This window comes from Panthera leo, chromosome C2 (assembly GCF_018350215.1).
Source record: "Panthera leo isolate Ple1 chromosome C2, P.leo_Ple1_pat1.1, whole genome shotgun sequence".
In the NCBI taxonomy this organism is placed as follows: domain Eukaryota; kingdom Metazoa; phylum Chordata; class Mammalia; order Carnivora; family Felidae; genus Panthera; species Panthera leo.
Genome location: NC_056687.1, coordinates 70,612,348 through 70,626,211, shown reverse-complemented (window position 1 = coordinate 70,626,211; position 13,864 = coordinate 70,612,348). Strand labels below are relative to the sequence as shown.

The window sequence follows — 13,864 nt, the reverse complement described above, 5'->3', positions numbered from 1 at the left end:
CATGAAACAATAGTGATTATGTCTGACTTTCTGCTGAAAGTATATTTTTAAAAGTGGTTAATATTTAATAACCTTTAAAGATTATGGGAAAATTTAACCATACCAAACTTGTTTCTGCCCTAGGACTTTTATTTGCTCTTCCCATGCTTGTATCACTTTTCCCACATGCCCCACCTTCAAGAACCTCTCTTGGCTTGTTCTCTTTTGCCATTCATTTCTTCCCTTAGATGCCTCCTCAGAGAAATCTATCTTGGGAATCTTGCATGAAATAAGATGCAGTTTTCTATCATTTTCTGTCATTTTTCATATTCTGTCATTTCTCTGTCATATTCTGTCATTTTTATTTATAGCAACACTATCTGACATTGTATTCTGGATTAATCTGTTAATTATCTCCCCTACTAGTGTATGTGAGCTCCACAAGAGCAGCTTTGTTTTCTCACTGCTAAATCCCTGGAACAATGCCCAACTCATAGTAGACATTCATTATCTAGTCATTGAATGAATGAACAAACGAATGTATATGCTGACATTTTTATGTTTAAAAATATCTGAAAAAAACATAAATTGCTTATTTTATTTTTAAAAATTTAAGGTTTGTTTGTCCGTTTATTTATTTATTTATTTATTTATTTATTTATTTATTTATTTATTTTTTGAGAGAGAGACAGAATGCCAGCAGGGGAGAGGCAAACACAAAATCTGAAGCAGGCTCCAGGCTCTGAACTGTCAGCACAGAGCCCGACACGGGGCTCGAACTCCCAAACTGTGAGATCATGACCGGAGCCACTTTTATTTTATTTTAAATTCCAGTGTAGTTAACTTGTAGTGTTATATTAGTTTCAGGTGTACAGTATAGTGATTCAGCAATTCTGTATGTCACCCAGTGCTCATCACGACAAGTACACTCCTTAATCCCATCACCTATTTTACCCATCCCCCCCATTCACCTCCCTTCTGGTAACCATCAGTTTGTTCTCTATAGTTAAGATAAATTGATTCTTGAATTTAATTATAACCAGCCTGGGAGAACTGGTTAATAATTTATATGTGAAAAGAATCTTTAAAGAAAACAGCTTTGTCATCAAAGAGTTTGTAATACATAAGTAAGAGAATTCTGGGTATAGGTATTTATCCTAAACTTTTTTTATTTGTTTGTTTGAGATTTTATTTTTAAGTAATCTCTACATCCAACATGGGGCTCGAACTCACAACCCTGAGATCAAGAGTCACATGCTCTACCAACTGAACCAGCCAGGTGCCCCTATTCTAAACTTGATGAAAACTTTAGAAACTTTATTGACATTAAAGATAGCTTGAGCTATTGAAAGAAAAGCAGCACTTGATCTATAAGTCAAATTGAAATTCTGACTGAGTAAATGAGAGAAATGCCAGTGAACGATACAGGATGCTTTCTGATTGGCTAAAATTTCTTCCTTTTTTTTTTTTTTTTTTTTTTTTTTTTTTTTTTTTTAACGTTTATTTATTTTTGAGACAGAGAGAGACACAGCATGAATGGGGGAGGGGCAGAGAGAGAGGGAGACACAGAATCAGAAGCAAGCTCCAGGCTCTGAGCCATCAGCCCAGAGCCCGACGCGGGGCTCGAACTCGCGGACCGTGAGATCGTGACCTGGCTGAAGTCGGATGCTTAACCGACTGCGCCACCCAGGCGCCCCAAATTTCTTCCTTTTTAAAAAACTTTTTTGAATGTTTATTTAATTTTGAGAGAGAGAGAGAGAGAGAGCGCAAGCATGGGAGGGGCGGAGAGAGAGAGAGGGAGACACAGAATCCAAAGCAGGCTCGGTGCTCTGTACAGACCCCGACATGGGGCTCGAACCCATGAATTGTGAGATCATGACCTGAGCCAAAGTTGGATGCTTAACCAATTGAGCCATCCAGGTGCCCCTGATTGGCTAAAATTTCTATTGTTCTAAAATGGGGAGAAAGGCTATTTAGTCATGGACAGTAACAGAAAAGTAAAAATGAAAGGTTAAAGTCCTAACGCAGAGAGAAGCCTACAAACAACACAAAAAGCACCACAGGGAGGGCCTTTTGTAACAGAGTGTCAAGAAGGCTTAGATGCTTCTTGAGACAGATGATGAATTGGGTTTTTTAAATTTATTTTTTATTTATTTTTTTGAGACAGATGATGAATTCTTAACAGATGAAAATAGCATTATTTGAGGGGTGCCTGGGTGGCTCAGTCGGTTAAGCGGCTGACTTCAGCTCAGGTCATGCTCTTGCGGTCCGTGAGTTCGAGCCCCGTGTCGGGTTCTGTGCTGACAGCTCAGAGCCCGGAGCCTGTTTCAGATTCTGTGTCTCCCTCTCTCTGACCCTCCCCCATTCATGCTCTGTTTCTCTCTGTCTCAAAAATAAATAAACGTTAAAAAAAAAAAATAGAATTATTTGATTGTCTTTTCTGTCAAGGAGAATTCTTTTCAAAGTAGAAAAGACAAAAAATAAGTTATAGATCGGTTAAAAACTTAAATATTTAAGACATCAAAACAGAACAACAGGAAAGGGTGGGTGGCCTTGAACCAAGAAGAGCTGGCTTTGGACCTGTCTCTGCCATTTACTGGGTCCTCCCGACAAATTCAGTAACCTTTCAGGGTTAGTTTCTTTGCTAGAAAATGGGAATATATGCCTGGCACATAGTAGGTACTGAATAAATATTTGTTATATGAAGGTGCCTTATTCATAGAATTATGAGATTCAGATGAAATAATGTGTTTTGTAAACAACAACAAAAAGATAATACTGAATTTCCTATTTTGTCTGTCTGACTCTAGAGCTCATGCTCTTAACTGCCTACAAACAGTTTATTGACAGAGGACATGAATTCAAGATTGAGAAGAGAACAGATTTTCATTGAGTCATCCTGCTTATAGCCAGGACCCTAACAAATGTCATTTGATCCTCACAAAGTCATGTGATAAAAGTCATTTCCACATTTGCAAAAGAAAGATATGATACCAAGGCTTGCATGGTTTAATAAATCCTCAAAGTTAAACCCTAAAGTGAGAAGGTGCTGGAATTTGAACTCCCATTTGTTTGACTGCAAATCTCATATTTCCTATTACAATATCTGCTGCCTCTTTAGGGAAAATTCAAATTTAAAAGGGAGGGAAGAATGTTTAAGTTTGCTAATATTGTAAAAATGCAAATTATAGTTATTAAGATACTACTCAACATTTGATTTGTAGTCATAAAGATGGTAATATCTAGTATTTGTGAACTATTTAGTGATGGTGGCAGTATAAAATATTACATGCAGCTCTTTGGGAACTGTTGTGGCAGTAAGTATCCAGAGTTTTAAATCTCATAATCTTGAATCCTTAGGAGATAGTTAAAAAGAAGGAAAGAAAAGAAAAGCTAGGCATGTCTAGATTTTCAAAATAAGATCATCTAATAGAATGTCCCAAAAGTGTCCTTTTTCACATTTAATCAGCTACTACTTGAGTGAGGATAGAGTAGGGCATTCTTACAGTTCCAAATGATTCCAAGCTGGGTAGAATGATTGGATGAGTTTGTTACATTTCTTCTGTTGTCACTGAATATGCTAGTTGTCACTCTTTTCATGTCAGTTGTCAGATGGTCAGTTTTCAGAAAGAAAGACTTGTCAACAGAAATGAAATCAAATAGCAGTCTGGACTAAGTCATTGGGTTCAACCCCTTTTCCCGGCACCAAAATTCTTGATTACCAATGACCAATGAATTAATATGGTTTTAGGTTTTAATTATTCCTGTTTTATTTCTGTGTCATTTTTGTTTTTTCCTTTTCTCTAGAAATGATAATTTTTGATTAATAGTTTTTCTTTGGTTCTTCTTTCCCACTGCCTAATGATCTAGATAAGTCATTTCATGTTTTAGTTAGCTAGATCCATTTGTTTCCATGAATAGTTGATATCAGAAACAGTGTTGGTCCCATAACAACTGCTAAGTGTATTGCCTAGTTCATGGGTAGGTAATTCCTCATGTGGTTGCTCATCTTTTTTAATATAGGAAGACTCTTGCCTCTTTTGGGCATACTCTGTGGACCAAAATATTTTCCAGAGTTCTAATTACTCTGGTAGAAGCTCCTTTTATACCAGCTGCCAAGAGTGATATACTTTAAAGAAATAAACTTTTAAGTAATTGGGATTCACAAACTTTATCTTTGAACATTTATTTTGGATCTGCATTTGTACTTAAGTTTCTTGCAGTTTTTGTTTTTACATGGTTGCTTAATAAGCTCTCTCCCTCTCTTCCATACTTAATATCTTATGATAAAACACTCAGCTTTCAAGAAGAGGTTTGATCTTTAAAGAACCCCCCCCCCCCCCCCCCCCCCCCCGGGTGGCTCAGTTGGTTGAAGTCCGACTTTGGCTCAGGTCACAATCTCGCAGTTCATGCATTTGGAGCCCCACGTCGGGCTCTGTGCTGACAGCTCAGAGCTTTGAGCCTGCTTCAGATTCTGTGTTTCCCTCGCTCTCTGCCCCTCCCCCACTCGTACTCTGTCTCAAAAATAAACAAACATTAAAATTTTTTTTGATAGAGTGGGAGAGAGCCAAAGCATAAGAGACTCTTAAAAACTGAGAACAAACTGAGGGTTGATGGGGGGTGGGAGGGAGGGGAGGGTGGGTGATGGGTATTGAGGAGGGCACCTTTTGGGATGAGCACTGGGTGTTGTATGGAAACCAATTTGACAATAAATTTCATATATTGAAAAAAAAATTTTTTTAAGTACAAGAATCTAGAAAAGTTAGTGTCCTAGAATGGCATTTTCCATTTTATATTCTCTGAAATGCCAGTCCTGTATTTTTTCTAGTGCAAACCATCTCTTTCTTGAATAGTTATGATTAATATATGGCATTAAAGCGCTAAAAAGTTCTATAGGAAGGAAAACTGTTACTGGTTAAATTTTATTACCTCAGTGTTTCCCAAATTTACTTGATGATGGAATCACTTTAAAAAAGTAAACAAGTGGGGCGCCCAGGTGGCTCAGTCGGTTAAGTGTCTGACTTTGGCTCAGGTCACTAGTTTGAGCTCCAGTCAGGCTCTGTGCTGGCAGCTCAGAGCCTGGAGCCTGCTTTGGATTCTGAATCTCCCTCTCTCTCTGCCCCTCCCCACTCATGCTCTGTCTCTCTCTGTTTCTCAAAAATGAATAAATATTTAAAAAAATTTTTTTTAAGTAAATGACCTTTGACACTCTATAGGGCTCAGAAATAATTGGGAAATAGCATCCTAGAGAAAGTAGTTGAGAGGTCTGGGGATGACTCTAGAATGTTTCAAGCAGAATGAAGACTACAAGCTTTGTCTTGAGTCGGGTGCAGAGGTGGGCAGACTAGAAGGCTAGACAGTAAATATTTTCAGCTTTTTGGGCCATACGATCCATGTCAAATCTATTCAGTTCTGCTATGAAAGCATCCGTATACAATGGTAACCTGAATGTTCTAATACGACTACAGAAACAAGCTGCAGTCCTGTAGTGTATTGCTCTCTAGTCTGGTGTGTACATGTTCCTTTAGAGCAAGCCAAGAAGAGATGGAAAACAGTTTATGTTCTTCTTACATCTGCTCCGTGTATTTATAATACTGGTTCATTCACTTTAAGCTGAGGTATTGAAAGAGTTAGGATTTGTTGTATGGTTAATGCCTAATTCCTCAGATGTTTGAGTAACAAATTAGGTAATTTATCCTCAGTGTTTACATTTAGAAACTGTGTAACCAAGAATATTTTTTTGTATACTAAGAATTTTTTTTTTTTTAGGGTTTAGGGTTTTATGTGGGATTACTTTTGGTCTTTAGTTCATGTCCACAATAGTTTGCAGGAGAGTAAAGCATTAAGTATCATATGTGATGTTTTGTCTTTTGTAAAATTTATCTAATTATAATTAGATCTAAATTATAATTCTATTATTAAAACATCTAATGTGTTGGTTAGAAAGCATTATAGTGATAAAGTAGCATAGAAGTATATTGTATGTGTTCGGCACTTATGTATAAAACTATCAATAAAATTGAAAATGTTTATATTTTTACCCTGGTAAATTCCACTTTGAGGACTTTTTCATAAGGAAACAATCTGAAATTTGGGAAAAGCTTTACTCTCAGAGGTGCTTATTACAAAATTATGTATAATACTGAAAAAATCAGGGATAACTAAATATCCAACAAGGAGTGGTTATATATTGTATACACTGCTAGGTGGAATTTTATGCAGCTATTTAAAGTCATATTTATTAAATGTAATATTGACCTGCTGGATAAAAATATTGTCCCTTTTTTTTTTTAAGTTTATTTATTTTGAGACAGAGCAAGAGTGCATGAGAAGGGCAGAGAGAGAGGGTGAGAGAATCCCAAGCAGTGCAGAGCCCAAGGTGTGGCTTGAATTCATGAATTGTAAGATCATGACCTGAGCCAAAAATAAGAGTCTGACCCTTAACCAACTGAGCCACCCAGACGCCCCTTACCACTTTTAACATAAGAAATTTTAAAGCAATAATTAAAACATATATCTTTATACATTCTTTATATATATATATATATATATATATATATATATATATATGAAAGCAGTTACATAAATATGATGATAGCACTAGTTCCTCCCCAACCTCATGATGAGCCTTTGGGAAATTTTTTTATTTTTCACATTTTTCAAGTTTATTGTACTAAGCTTTTTTTTTTTTTTTAAATGAAGATGACATCTTTTTAAAGAATAGTCTGTATATAACCTTGACCTAATAGTAATCTCTTTTAAAAATTTATTCCAGAGAGTGGCAGATCGACTCTATGGTGTATATAAAGTGCATGGGAATTATGGGCGAGTTTTCAGGTAAGCATTATGTGACCTTTTAAAATAAATGATTAGCTCTGTTTAGCTTTTTGCCTGACAACTATAATTCTTGAAAATTTATGGGTCTGAAATGTAGATGTTAAGTTTTTATTTATTTTGTATGTTATGGCATAATTAATTACTTAATTTTTTATTCAAGTATAATTAATATACAGTGTTATATTAGTTTCAGGTGTACAATATAATGATTCAACAATCCTATACATTTCTCAGTGCTCATCAAGATAAGTGTACCTCTTAACCCTCTTCACCTATTTCACCCATATTCTCCCCACCCCCCTGCCTTTGGCAACTACCAGTTTGTTCTCTGTATTTAACAGTTTGGGGGTTTTTTGTTTGTCTTTTTTTCTCTTTGTTTTATTTCTTAAATTCCACATACAAGTGAAGTCATAGGGTATTTATTTTCCTCAGTCTGACTTCACTTGGCATTATATTCTCTCTCTATATACACATATACTCACACACACACACACACACACACAATGGATAGAGACGATATGAGATAGATATTTATATACTTATTTATAAACATTTATGTATATTTATATATGTATCTATTTCACATCTTTATCCATTTCTCTATGGATAGGCACTGGGTTGCTTTCATATCTTGGCTATTAATAATGCTGCAGTATACATAGGGGTGCATATATCTTTTTTAATTAGTGTTTTTGTTTTCTTTGAGTAAATACCTAGTAGTGGAATTACTGGGTCATATGGTAATACTATTTTTTTAAATTTTTTTTTTTTTTTTTAACGTTTATTTATTTTTGAGACAGAGAGAGACAGAGCATGAACAGGGGAGGAGCACAGAGAGAGGGAGACACAGAATCTGAAACAGGCTCCAGGCTCTGAGCTGTCAGCACAGAGCCTGATGCGGGGCTCGAACTCACGGAGCGTGAGATCATGACCTGAGCTGAAGTCGGACGCTTAACCGACGAGCCACCCAGGCGCCCCAATACTATTTTTTTAAGTTAATTAATTTATTTTGAGGAAGAGCATGCGAGCAGGGCAGGGGCAGGGGCAGAGTGAGAGCAAGACAGAGAATCCCAAGCAGGCTCTGTGCTCTCATTGCAGAGCCCATCGTGGGGCTCAAATTCACGAACTGTGTGATCATGACCTGAGCTGAAAGCAAGAGTCAGATGCTTAACCTACTGAGCCACGCAGGTGCCCCATGGTAATACTATTTTTAATTTTTTTAGGAACCTCCATAGTGGTTGTACCAATTTGCAACCCAACAGTGCAGGAGGATTCCTTTTTCTCCACATCTTCACCAACCCTTGTTACTTCTTGCCATTCTGACAGACATGAGGGGATACCTCATTGTGGTTTTGATTTGCATGTCCCCGATGATTAGAGTGATATTAGAGCATCTTTTCATTTGTCTGTTGTCTATCGGTATGTCTTCCTTGGAAAAAATGTCTATTCAGGTCCTCTTCCTACTTTTAATTGGATTATTTGTGGTTTTTTGCTGTTGGATTGTATAAGTTCTTTATATAGTATGAATATTAACCCCTTATTGGATATATCATTTGCAGATATCTTCTCTCATTCAGTAGGTTGTGTTTTCATTTTGTTGATTGAGTCCTTCACTAGTCCTTCACTGGGCAAAAGCTTTTTATTTTGGTGTAGTCCCAATAGTTTATTTTAGCTTTTGTTGCTCTTACCTGAGGAGACAGATCTAGAAAAATGTTTCTTTGGCTGATGTCAAAGAGGTTACTACCTATGTTTTCTTCTAGGAGTTTTATGATTTTAGGTCTCATATTTACGTCTTTAGTCCATTTTGAGTTTATTTTTGTAGATGGTGAATAAAAGTAGTCCAATTTCATTCTTTTGCATGTAGCTGTCCCAACACTATTTGTTGAAGAGACTCTTTTTTTCCATTGTGTATTCTTGTTTCCTTTGTTGTAGAGTAATTGACCGTATAAGTGTATGTTTATTTTTGGTCTCTGTATTCTGTTCCATTGATCTCTGTGTTTTTGTGCCAGTACCATACTGTTTTGATTACTACAGGTTTGTAGTGTATCTTGAAATCTGGGATTGTGATACCTCCAGCTTTGTTCTTGTTTCTCAAGATTGCTTTGACTATTCAGGGTCTTCTATGGTTCCATACAGATTTTAGGATTTTTTGTTCTAGTTCTGTGAAAACTGCTCTTTGGTATTTTTATAGGGATTGTGTTAAATCTAGATTGCTTTGGGTATTGTGGAACATTTTAATATTGATTCTTTCAATTCATGAACATGGAATATCTTTTTATTTGTGTCATCTTCAATTTCTTTCATTCATGTTTTAGTTTTCAGAGATGACAGCTCTTTCACCTCATTGATTAAGTTTATTCCTAGATATTTTATTATTTTTGGTGCAGTTGCAAATGGAATTGTTTTCTTAATTTTTCTTTCTGCTACGTTATTAGCTTATAGAAATACAATAGTTTTCTGTATATTAATTTTGTGTCCTGTGACTTTACTGAATTCATTTATTAGTTCTAGTAGTTTTATGGTGGAGTCTTTAGGGTTTACTATATATATATAGTATCATTTGTAAATAGTGAAAGTTTACTTCTTCCTTACCAATTTGGATGGCTTTTATTTCTTTTTCTTGTCTGCTTGTGGTGGCTAGGACTTCCAGTACTCTAACAGTGCTGAGAGTTGACCTCTCTCTTCTGTTACTGATCTTAGAAGAAAAGCTCTGTTTTTCACCATAGAGTATGATGTTAGCTGTGCATTTTTTCGTATGTGGCCTTTATTATGTTGAGGTATGTTCCCTCTACACCCACTTTCTTGAGGGTTTTTATCATGAATGGATGTTGTACTTTGTCAAATGCTTCTTCTGCATTTATGGAGATGATCATACGGTTTTTATTCTTTCCGTTGTTAATGTGATTTATCATGTTGATGGATTTGTGAATATTGAACCACCCTTGCATCCCTAGAATAAACTCCACTTGACTGTGATGAAAGATCCTTTTAATGTATTGTTGGATTTGGTTTGCTAATATTTTGTTGGAGGTTTTTGCACTTATATTCATCAGAGGTATGTATTGGCCTATAGTTTTGCAGGATTTTTGTTTTGTTTTGTTTTGTTTTGGTAGTACCTGTCTGGTTTTGGTATCTGGTTTTGTATCCCTCCTTTTTTATTTTGGAACAGTTTGAGAAGAATAAGTATTAACTCTCTTTTTAAAAAAATGTTTATTTGGAGAGAGAGTATGTGCATGTGCGCGAGCCAGGGCAGGGGTAGAGAGAGAGAGGGAGAAAAAGTAGGTGCCCACTGTCAGTACAGAGCCTGACATGGAGCTCGATCTCACAACCTTGAGATCATGACCTGAGCTGAAATCAAGAGTCGGACACTTAACCTACTGAGCCACCCAGGCTTAAATATTTGGTAAAATTCACCTGTGCAGCCATCTGATCCTGGACTTTTGTTCCTTGGGAGTGTTTTTTTACTGATTCATTTTCATTGTGAGCAATAAGTCTGTTCAAATTTTCTATTTCTTCCTGATTCCATTTAATTTTACCCATTTCTTCTAGGTTGTTCAGTTTGTTGGCATAAAATTTTTCATAATATCTCATATAATTCTTTTTATGTCTGTGGTGTTGGTTTTTATTTCTCTTCCTTCATTTCTGATGTTATTTGATCTTTTTTTTTGTTGATTAGTATGGTTAAAGCCTTGTGAGTTTTGTTTATCCTCTCAGCTCCTTCAAATATCTAAGTTTTGTTTTTAATAGATGTCCTATAGTAGTTTTCAAAGTTTTTGTTTTAAAGTATCTTTCGATAAAAAATAGGAAGTCCACTGCCCTTTACCTTGTTGGCAGAATGCCCAAGAAGATTCTATTTTAAATAATTAGTGACTTTCTCTTTTTTTTCTTTCTTGGTGTTACTTTGTAGTTTCTGAAGGATGTTGCAAGATGAATTTTTCAGTCTTGGGTAATTTTAGTGTAAATTAGAATATCTACTTATATACCGTATATTACATATTTTGGTTATTTTTGAACCTTTTGTGATTTTTTTTTCCTGTGTATTATTTTGGTTCTGACATTTTAGAAATTATTATCCGAAGCTCTTTATAAGAAAATGTCTTTGCTAATGTTCCATTATAAGTGCTTTTGATTGAATTAATTTAAAAATAATTCATTTGGGGTGCCTGGGTGGCTCATTCGGTTGAGCATCTGACTCTTGATTTCAGCTTAGTCATGATCCCAGGGTTATGGGATCCGAGCCCTGTCTCTCTGTCTCTCTCTCTCTGCCCCTCTCCCTGGCACTGTCTTTCTCTCTCTTTCTCTAAAGGAAAAAAAAAAAAAAAACATTCATTTTACATTTTTGAATAGGTAATACATTCCATATGGCACAAAATTCAACAGGGATAAAAGCTTATACAGTGAAAAGTCTCCCTTGTCTGCTAACCATTCAGGTCTCCTCTGAGATAGCTAATACCAGTTTATTGGTTTCTTATGTATCCCCCTAGTAAAATGTAATACTATAAGTATAATACATTAACATACAAACACATGCATGTTCCCTCTGTTTTTAAACATGAAAAGGGAGCATGTTGTATACATCACTATGTTCACTTGTTTAACCTTTTTTCACTTAAGAACTGCTCTTGGAGATTGTTATCAGTAAATAACTGCTTTGAGTTTTATTAAAGAGGAGGATCACAATTTATTTAATTTCTTCTTAATGATTTCTAGTCTTATTTTACTCATTGCTACAATAAATATTCTTGTTCATGTCATTTCACATGTGTATGAATATGTTTGTAGGATAAAATTCTACAAGTGTTGTTACTGGCTCTAAGGATAATTGCATTTGTAGTTGCGGTAGATACTGCCAAATTGCCCTGTATAGAAGCTGTTAACTTCTCACCAACAAAGTATTAATATCTGTTTTCTTACACCATTACTCAGCAGTATGTTAGCAAACTTTTGTCTGTATCACACTGATGATGAGGAATGGTTTCTTTACTGCAGTTATAATTTACATTTTAAAAATTATAACTGATGTCAAATTATTTTTTCTTGTGATTAACAGCCCTTTTTTTTCCTATTTCATAATCTATTCATATCTTTTGTCCTTTTTTTTTCTTTTGAGCTGATTGGTTTCTTAATTGATACACAGGTGTTATTTTTGAGAGAGAGAGAGAGAGAGTGCAAGTGGGGAGGCAGAGAAAGAGGGACAGACACAGAATCCGAAACAGGCTCTCAGCTGTCCGCACAGAGCTCACCGTGGGGCTGGAATTCGTGAACCATGAGATAATGACCTGAGCCAAAGTTGGACACTTAACTGACTGAGTCACCCAGGCACCCCAAGACTGTACATGTTAAGAAGGCAACTGGCAAGACATACACTTACATGACTTACATACATATATATGTAAATATAAGGAAGAAATAAGCAGGAATGAGGTGCACAGAGAGGAAATAGGATGAATTTAGTAATATGTTCATGTCACATGTTGCTGTTCATTTCTTTTTTTTTTTTTTTTTAGTTTTTTTGGAGGTCAGGAGTTTATTTTGTGCTCTTCTTGAGTTCCTGGGCTTTTTGCAGTTTCCGCCTGCATTACAGCACTTGATCCAATGTAGGGTAGGCCAAAGGGCCATTCCCATGGGTGCTTATAGAACTAGCTTATATTTTCACTAGTTTCAGACTGAGCTAGGAACTTTAGATCCACTTGTCCAGAATTGGACTGAATATATAGGTGGGATTCACTCTGCAAAAGACCTAGAAAAAAAAAAAAAGAAAGAGTTGTCAGTACTAGTAACTGTGCATTTGAAGCTAATGAAAGCTTTCAGGAGCTCATAGCCTGAAATGGTTTATTCTGTTAATTTTTAAATATTCATCTTAATTTATAGATTGTGAATCCATATAGAATCGACCAAGAAAAAAAACATGTCTTTCAGATTCAATTGATGTGATTCCTTACGAGGAATTCCAGGAAAATACAGGAGCAACATTTCTTTCAAATTTATGTCATGGATACACAAAACCTGTCATGTACTCAGAGCTCACAGACACAGATCTACGTTTGTTTAATGATTCTGTAATTTTTATTTTTTGGTTATGTGCATAGTGGGAGTAAAGAGTTCTTTTGATTAAGAGAACAAAAAAGGAAGTGATGAAGTTTTGGGGTGATGGTGGAGTTTGTGGGGTCCAGAGCTGATGGCCAAGGAAGAATTCTTGAAGACGTCTTTGGTGCAAAAAAGATGATTTTATTAAACCATGGGAACGGGACCCATGGGCAGCAAGACCTGCACTGGGGTTGTAGGGGGGACCGTTTTTTATGGAGTCCGGGGAGATAAAGTCCAGAGGGAGTTTCCAAAGAGACTTTCACATGCTAAAGCCTTACTGGAGGCCTAGCTATTGTCAAGCTAAGGTGGTTTTTCCCTCTAGCAAAGCATTAACCTTAAGACTGTAGGGAGTTCCTGGACTTTAGGCTTGATGGGATTGCCTTTTTCTGGTAAACTGACGGACTCTTACAGTTTAACCATTTGGGTTTTGTCCTTTCCTGTTTTTGGGTAGCTGGGAGTGTCCAAGGAATATCCTACATGTCCCACCTGGGGGTAGGGGTTGCTGTTACCCTGCACTTTGCCTTCAGTGTGCCCCACACTCCCTCATTAGAAGTGCCATAGTTTGGGATTAATAGAGCACACTAAGGGCAGTTGATTCTAGTCGCAGCTCTGTCTCTGAACAGCTACCTGACTTGGAGTAAGCAATGTTAGATCTCTGAACCTGATTTTAAGTATCTATTCAATATTAGGGTTAAATGGAGAGAATGATTTCCAAACCCTTTCTTGACATGGAATTTTATATTTAAATGAAATCTTACATAGAACTATAAACATAAAACCTATAACCACAGACCTGCTTGCGCTAGTGACTTTCTCTCTGTCTCTGTCCCTGATGAACATCAGATTGGGTGATGAGATTTATCTGTAAACCTTTATTTTGTTATAGTATATTTAATACCTGTCCTAAATTTTGATGCTTGGGCATTCTTGGAATCTTTTACTTCCTTTCATTTACTGAAAT

At 36.1% G+C, this 13,864-nt stretch overlaps 1 protein-coding gene across 1 annotated transcript in view; it reads left to right on the top strand.

The window, feature by feature from the left end:
• Nucleotides 1-13,864, top strand: part of SNX4 (sorting nexin 4) — a 70,126-nt gene that overhangs the window by 35,228 nt on the left and 21,034 nt on the right. Inside the window, exon 8 of the mRNA XM_042955699.1 lies at nucleotides 6,755-6,816. Coding sequence (XP_042811633.1) covers nucleotides 6,755-6,816 — 62 coding nt within the window. The remainder of the gene's footprint in view (nucleotides 1-6,754; nucleotides 6,817-13,864) is intronic.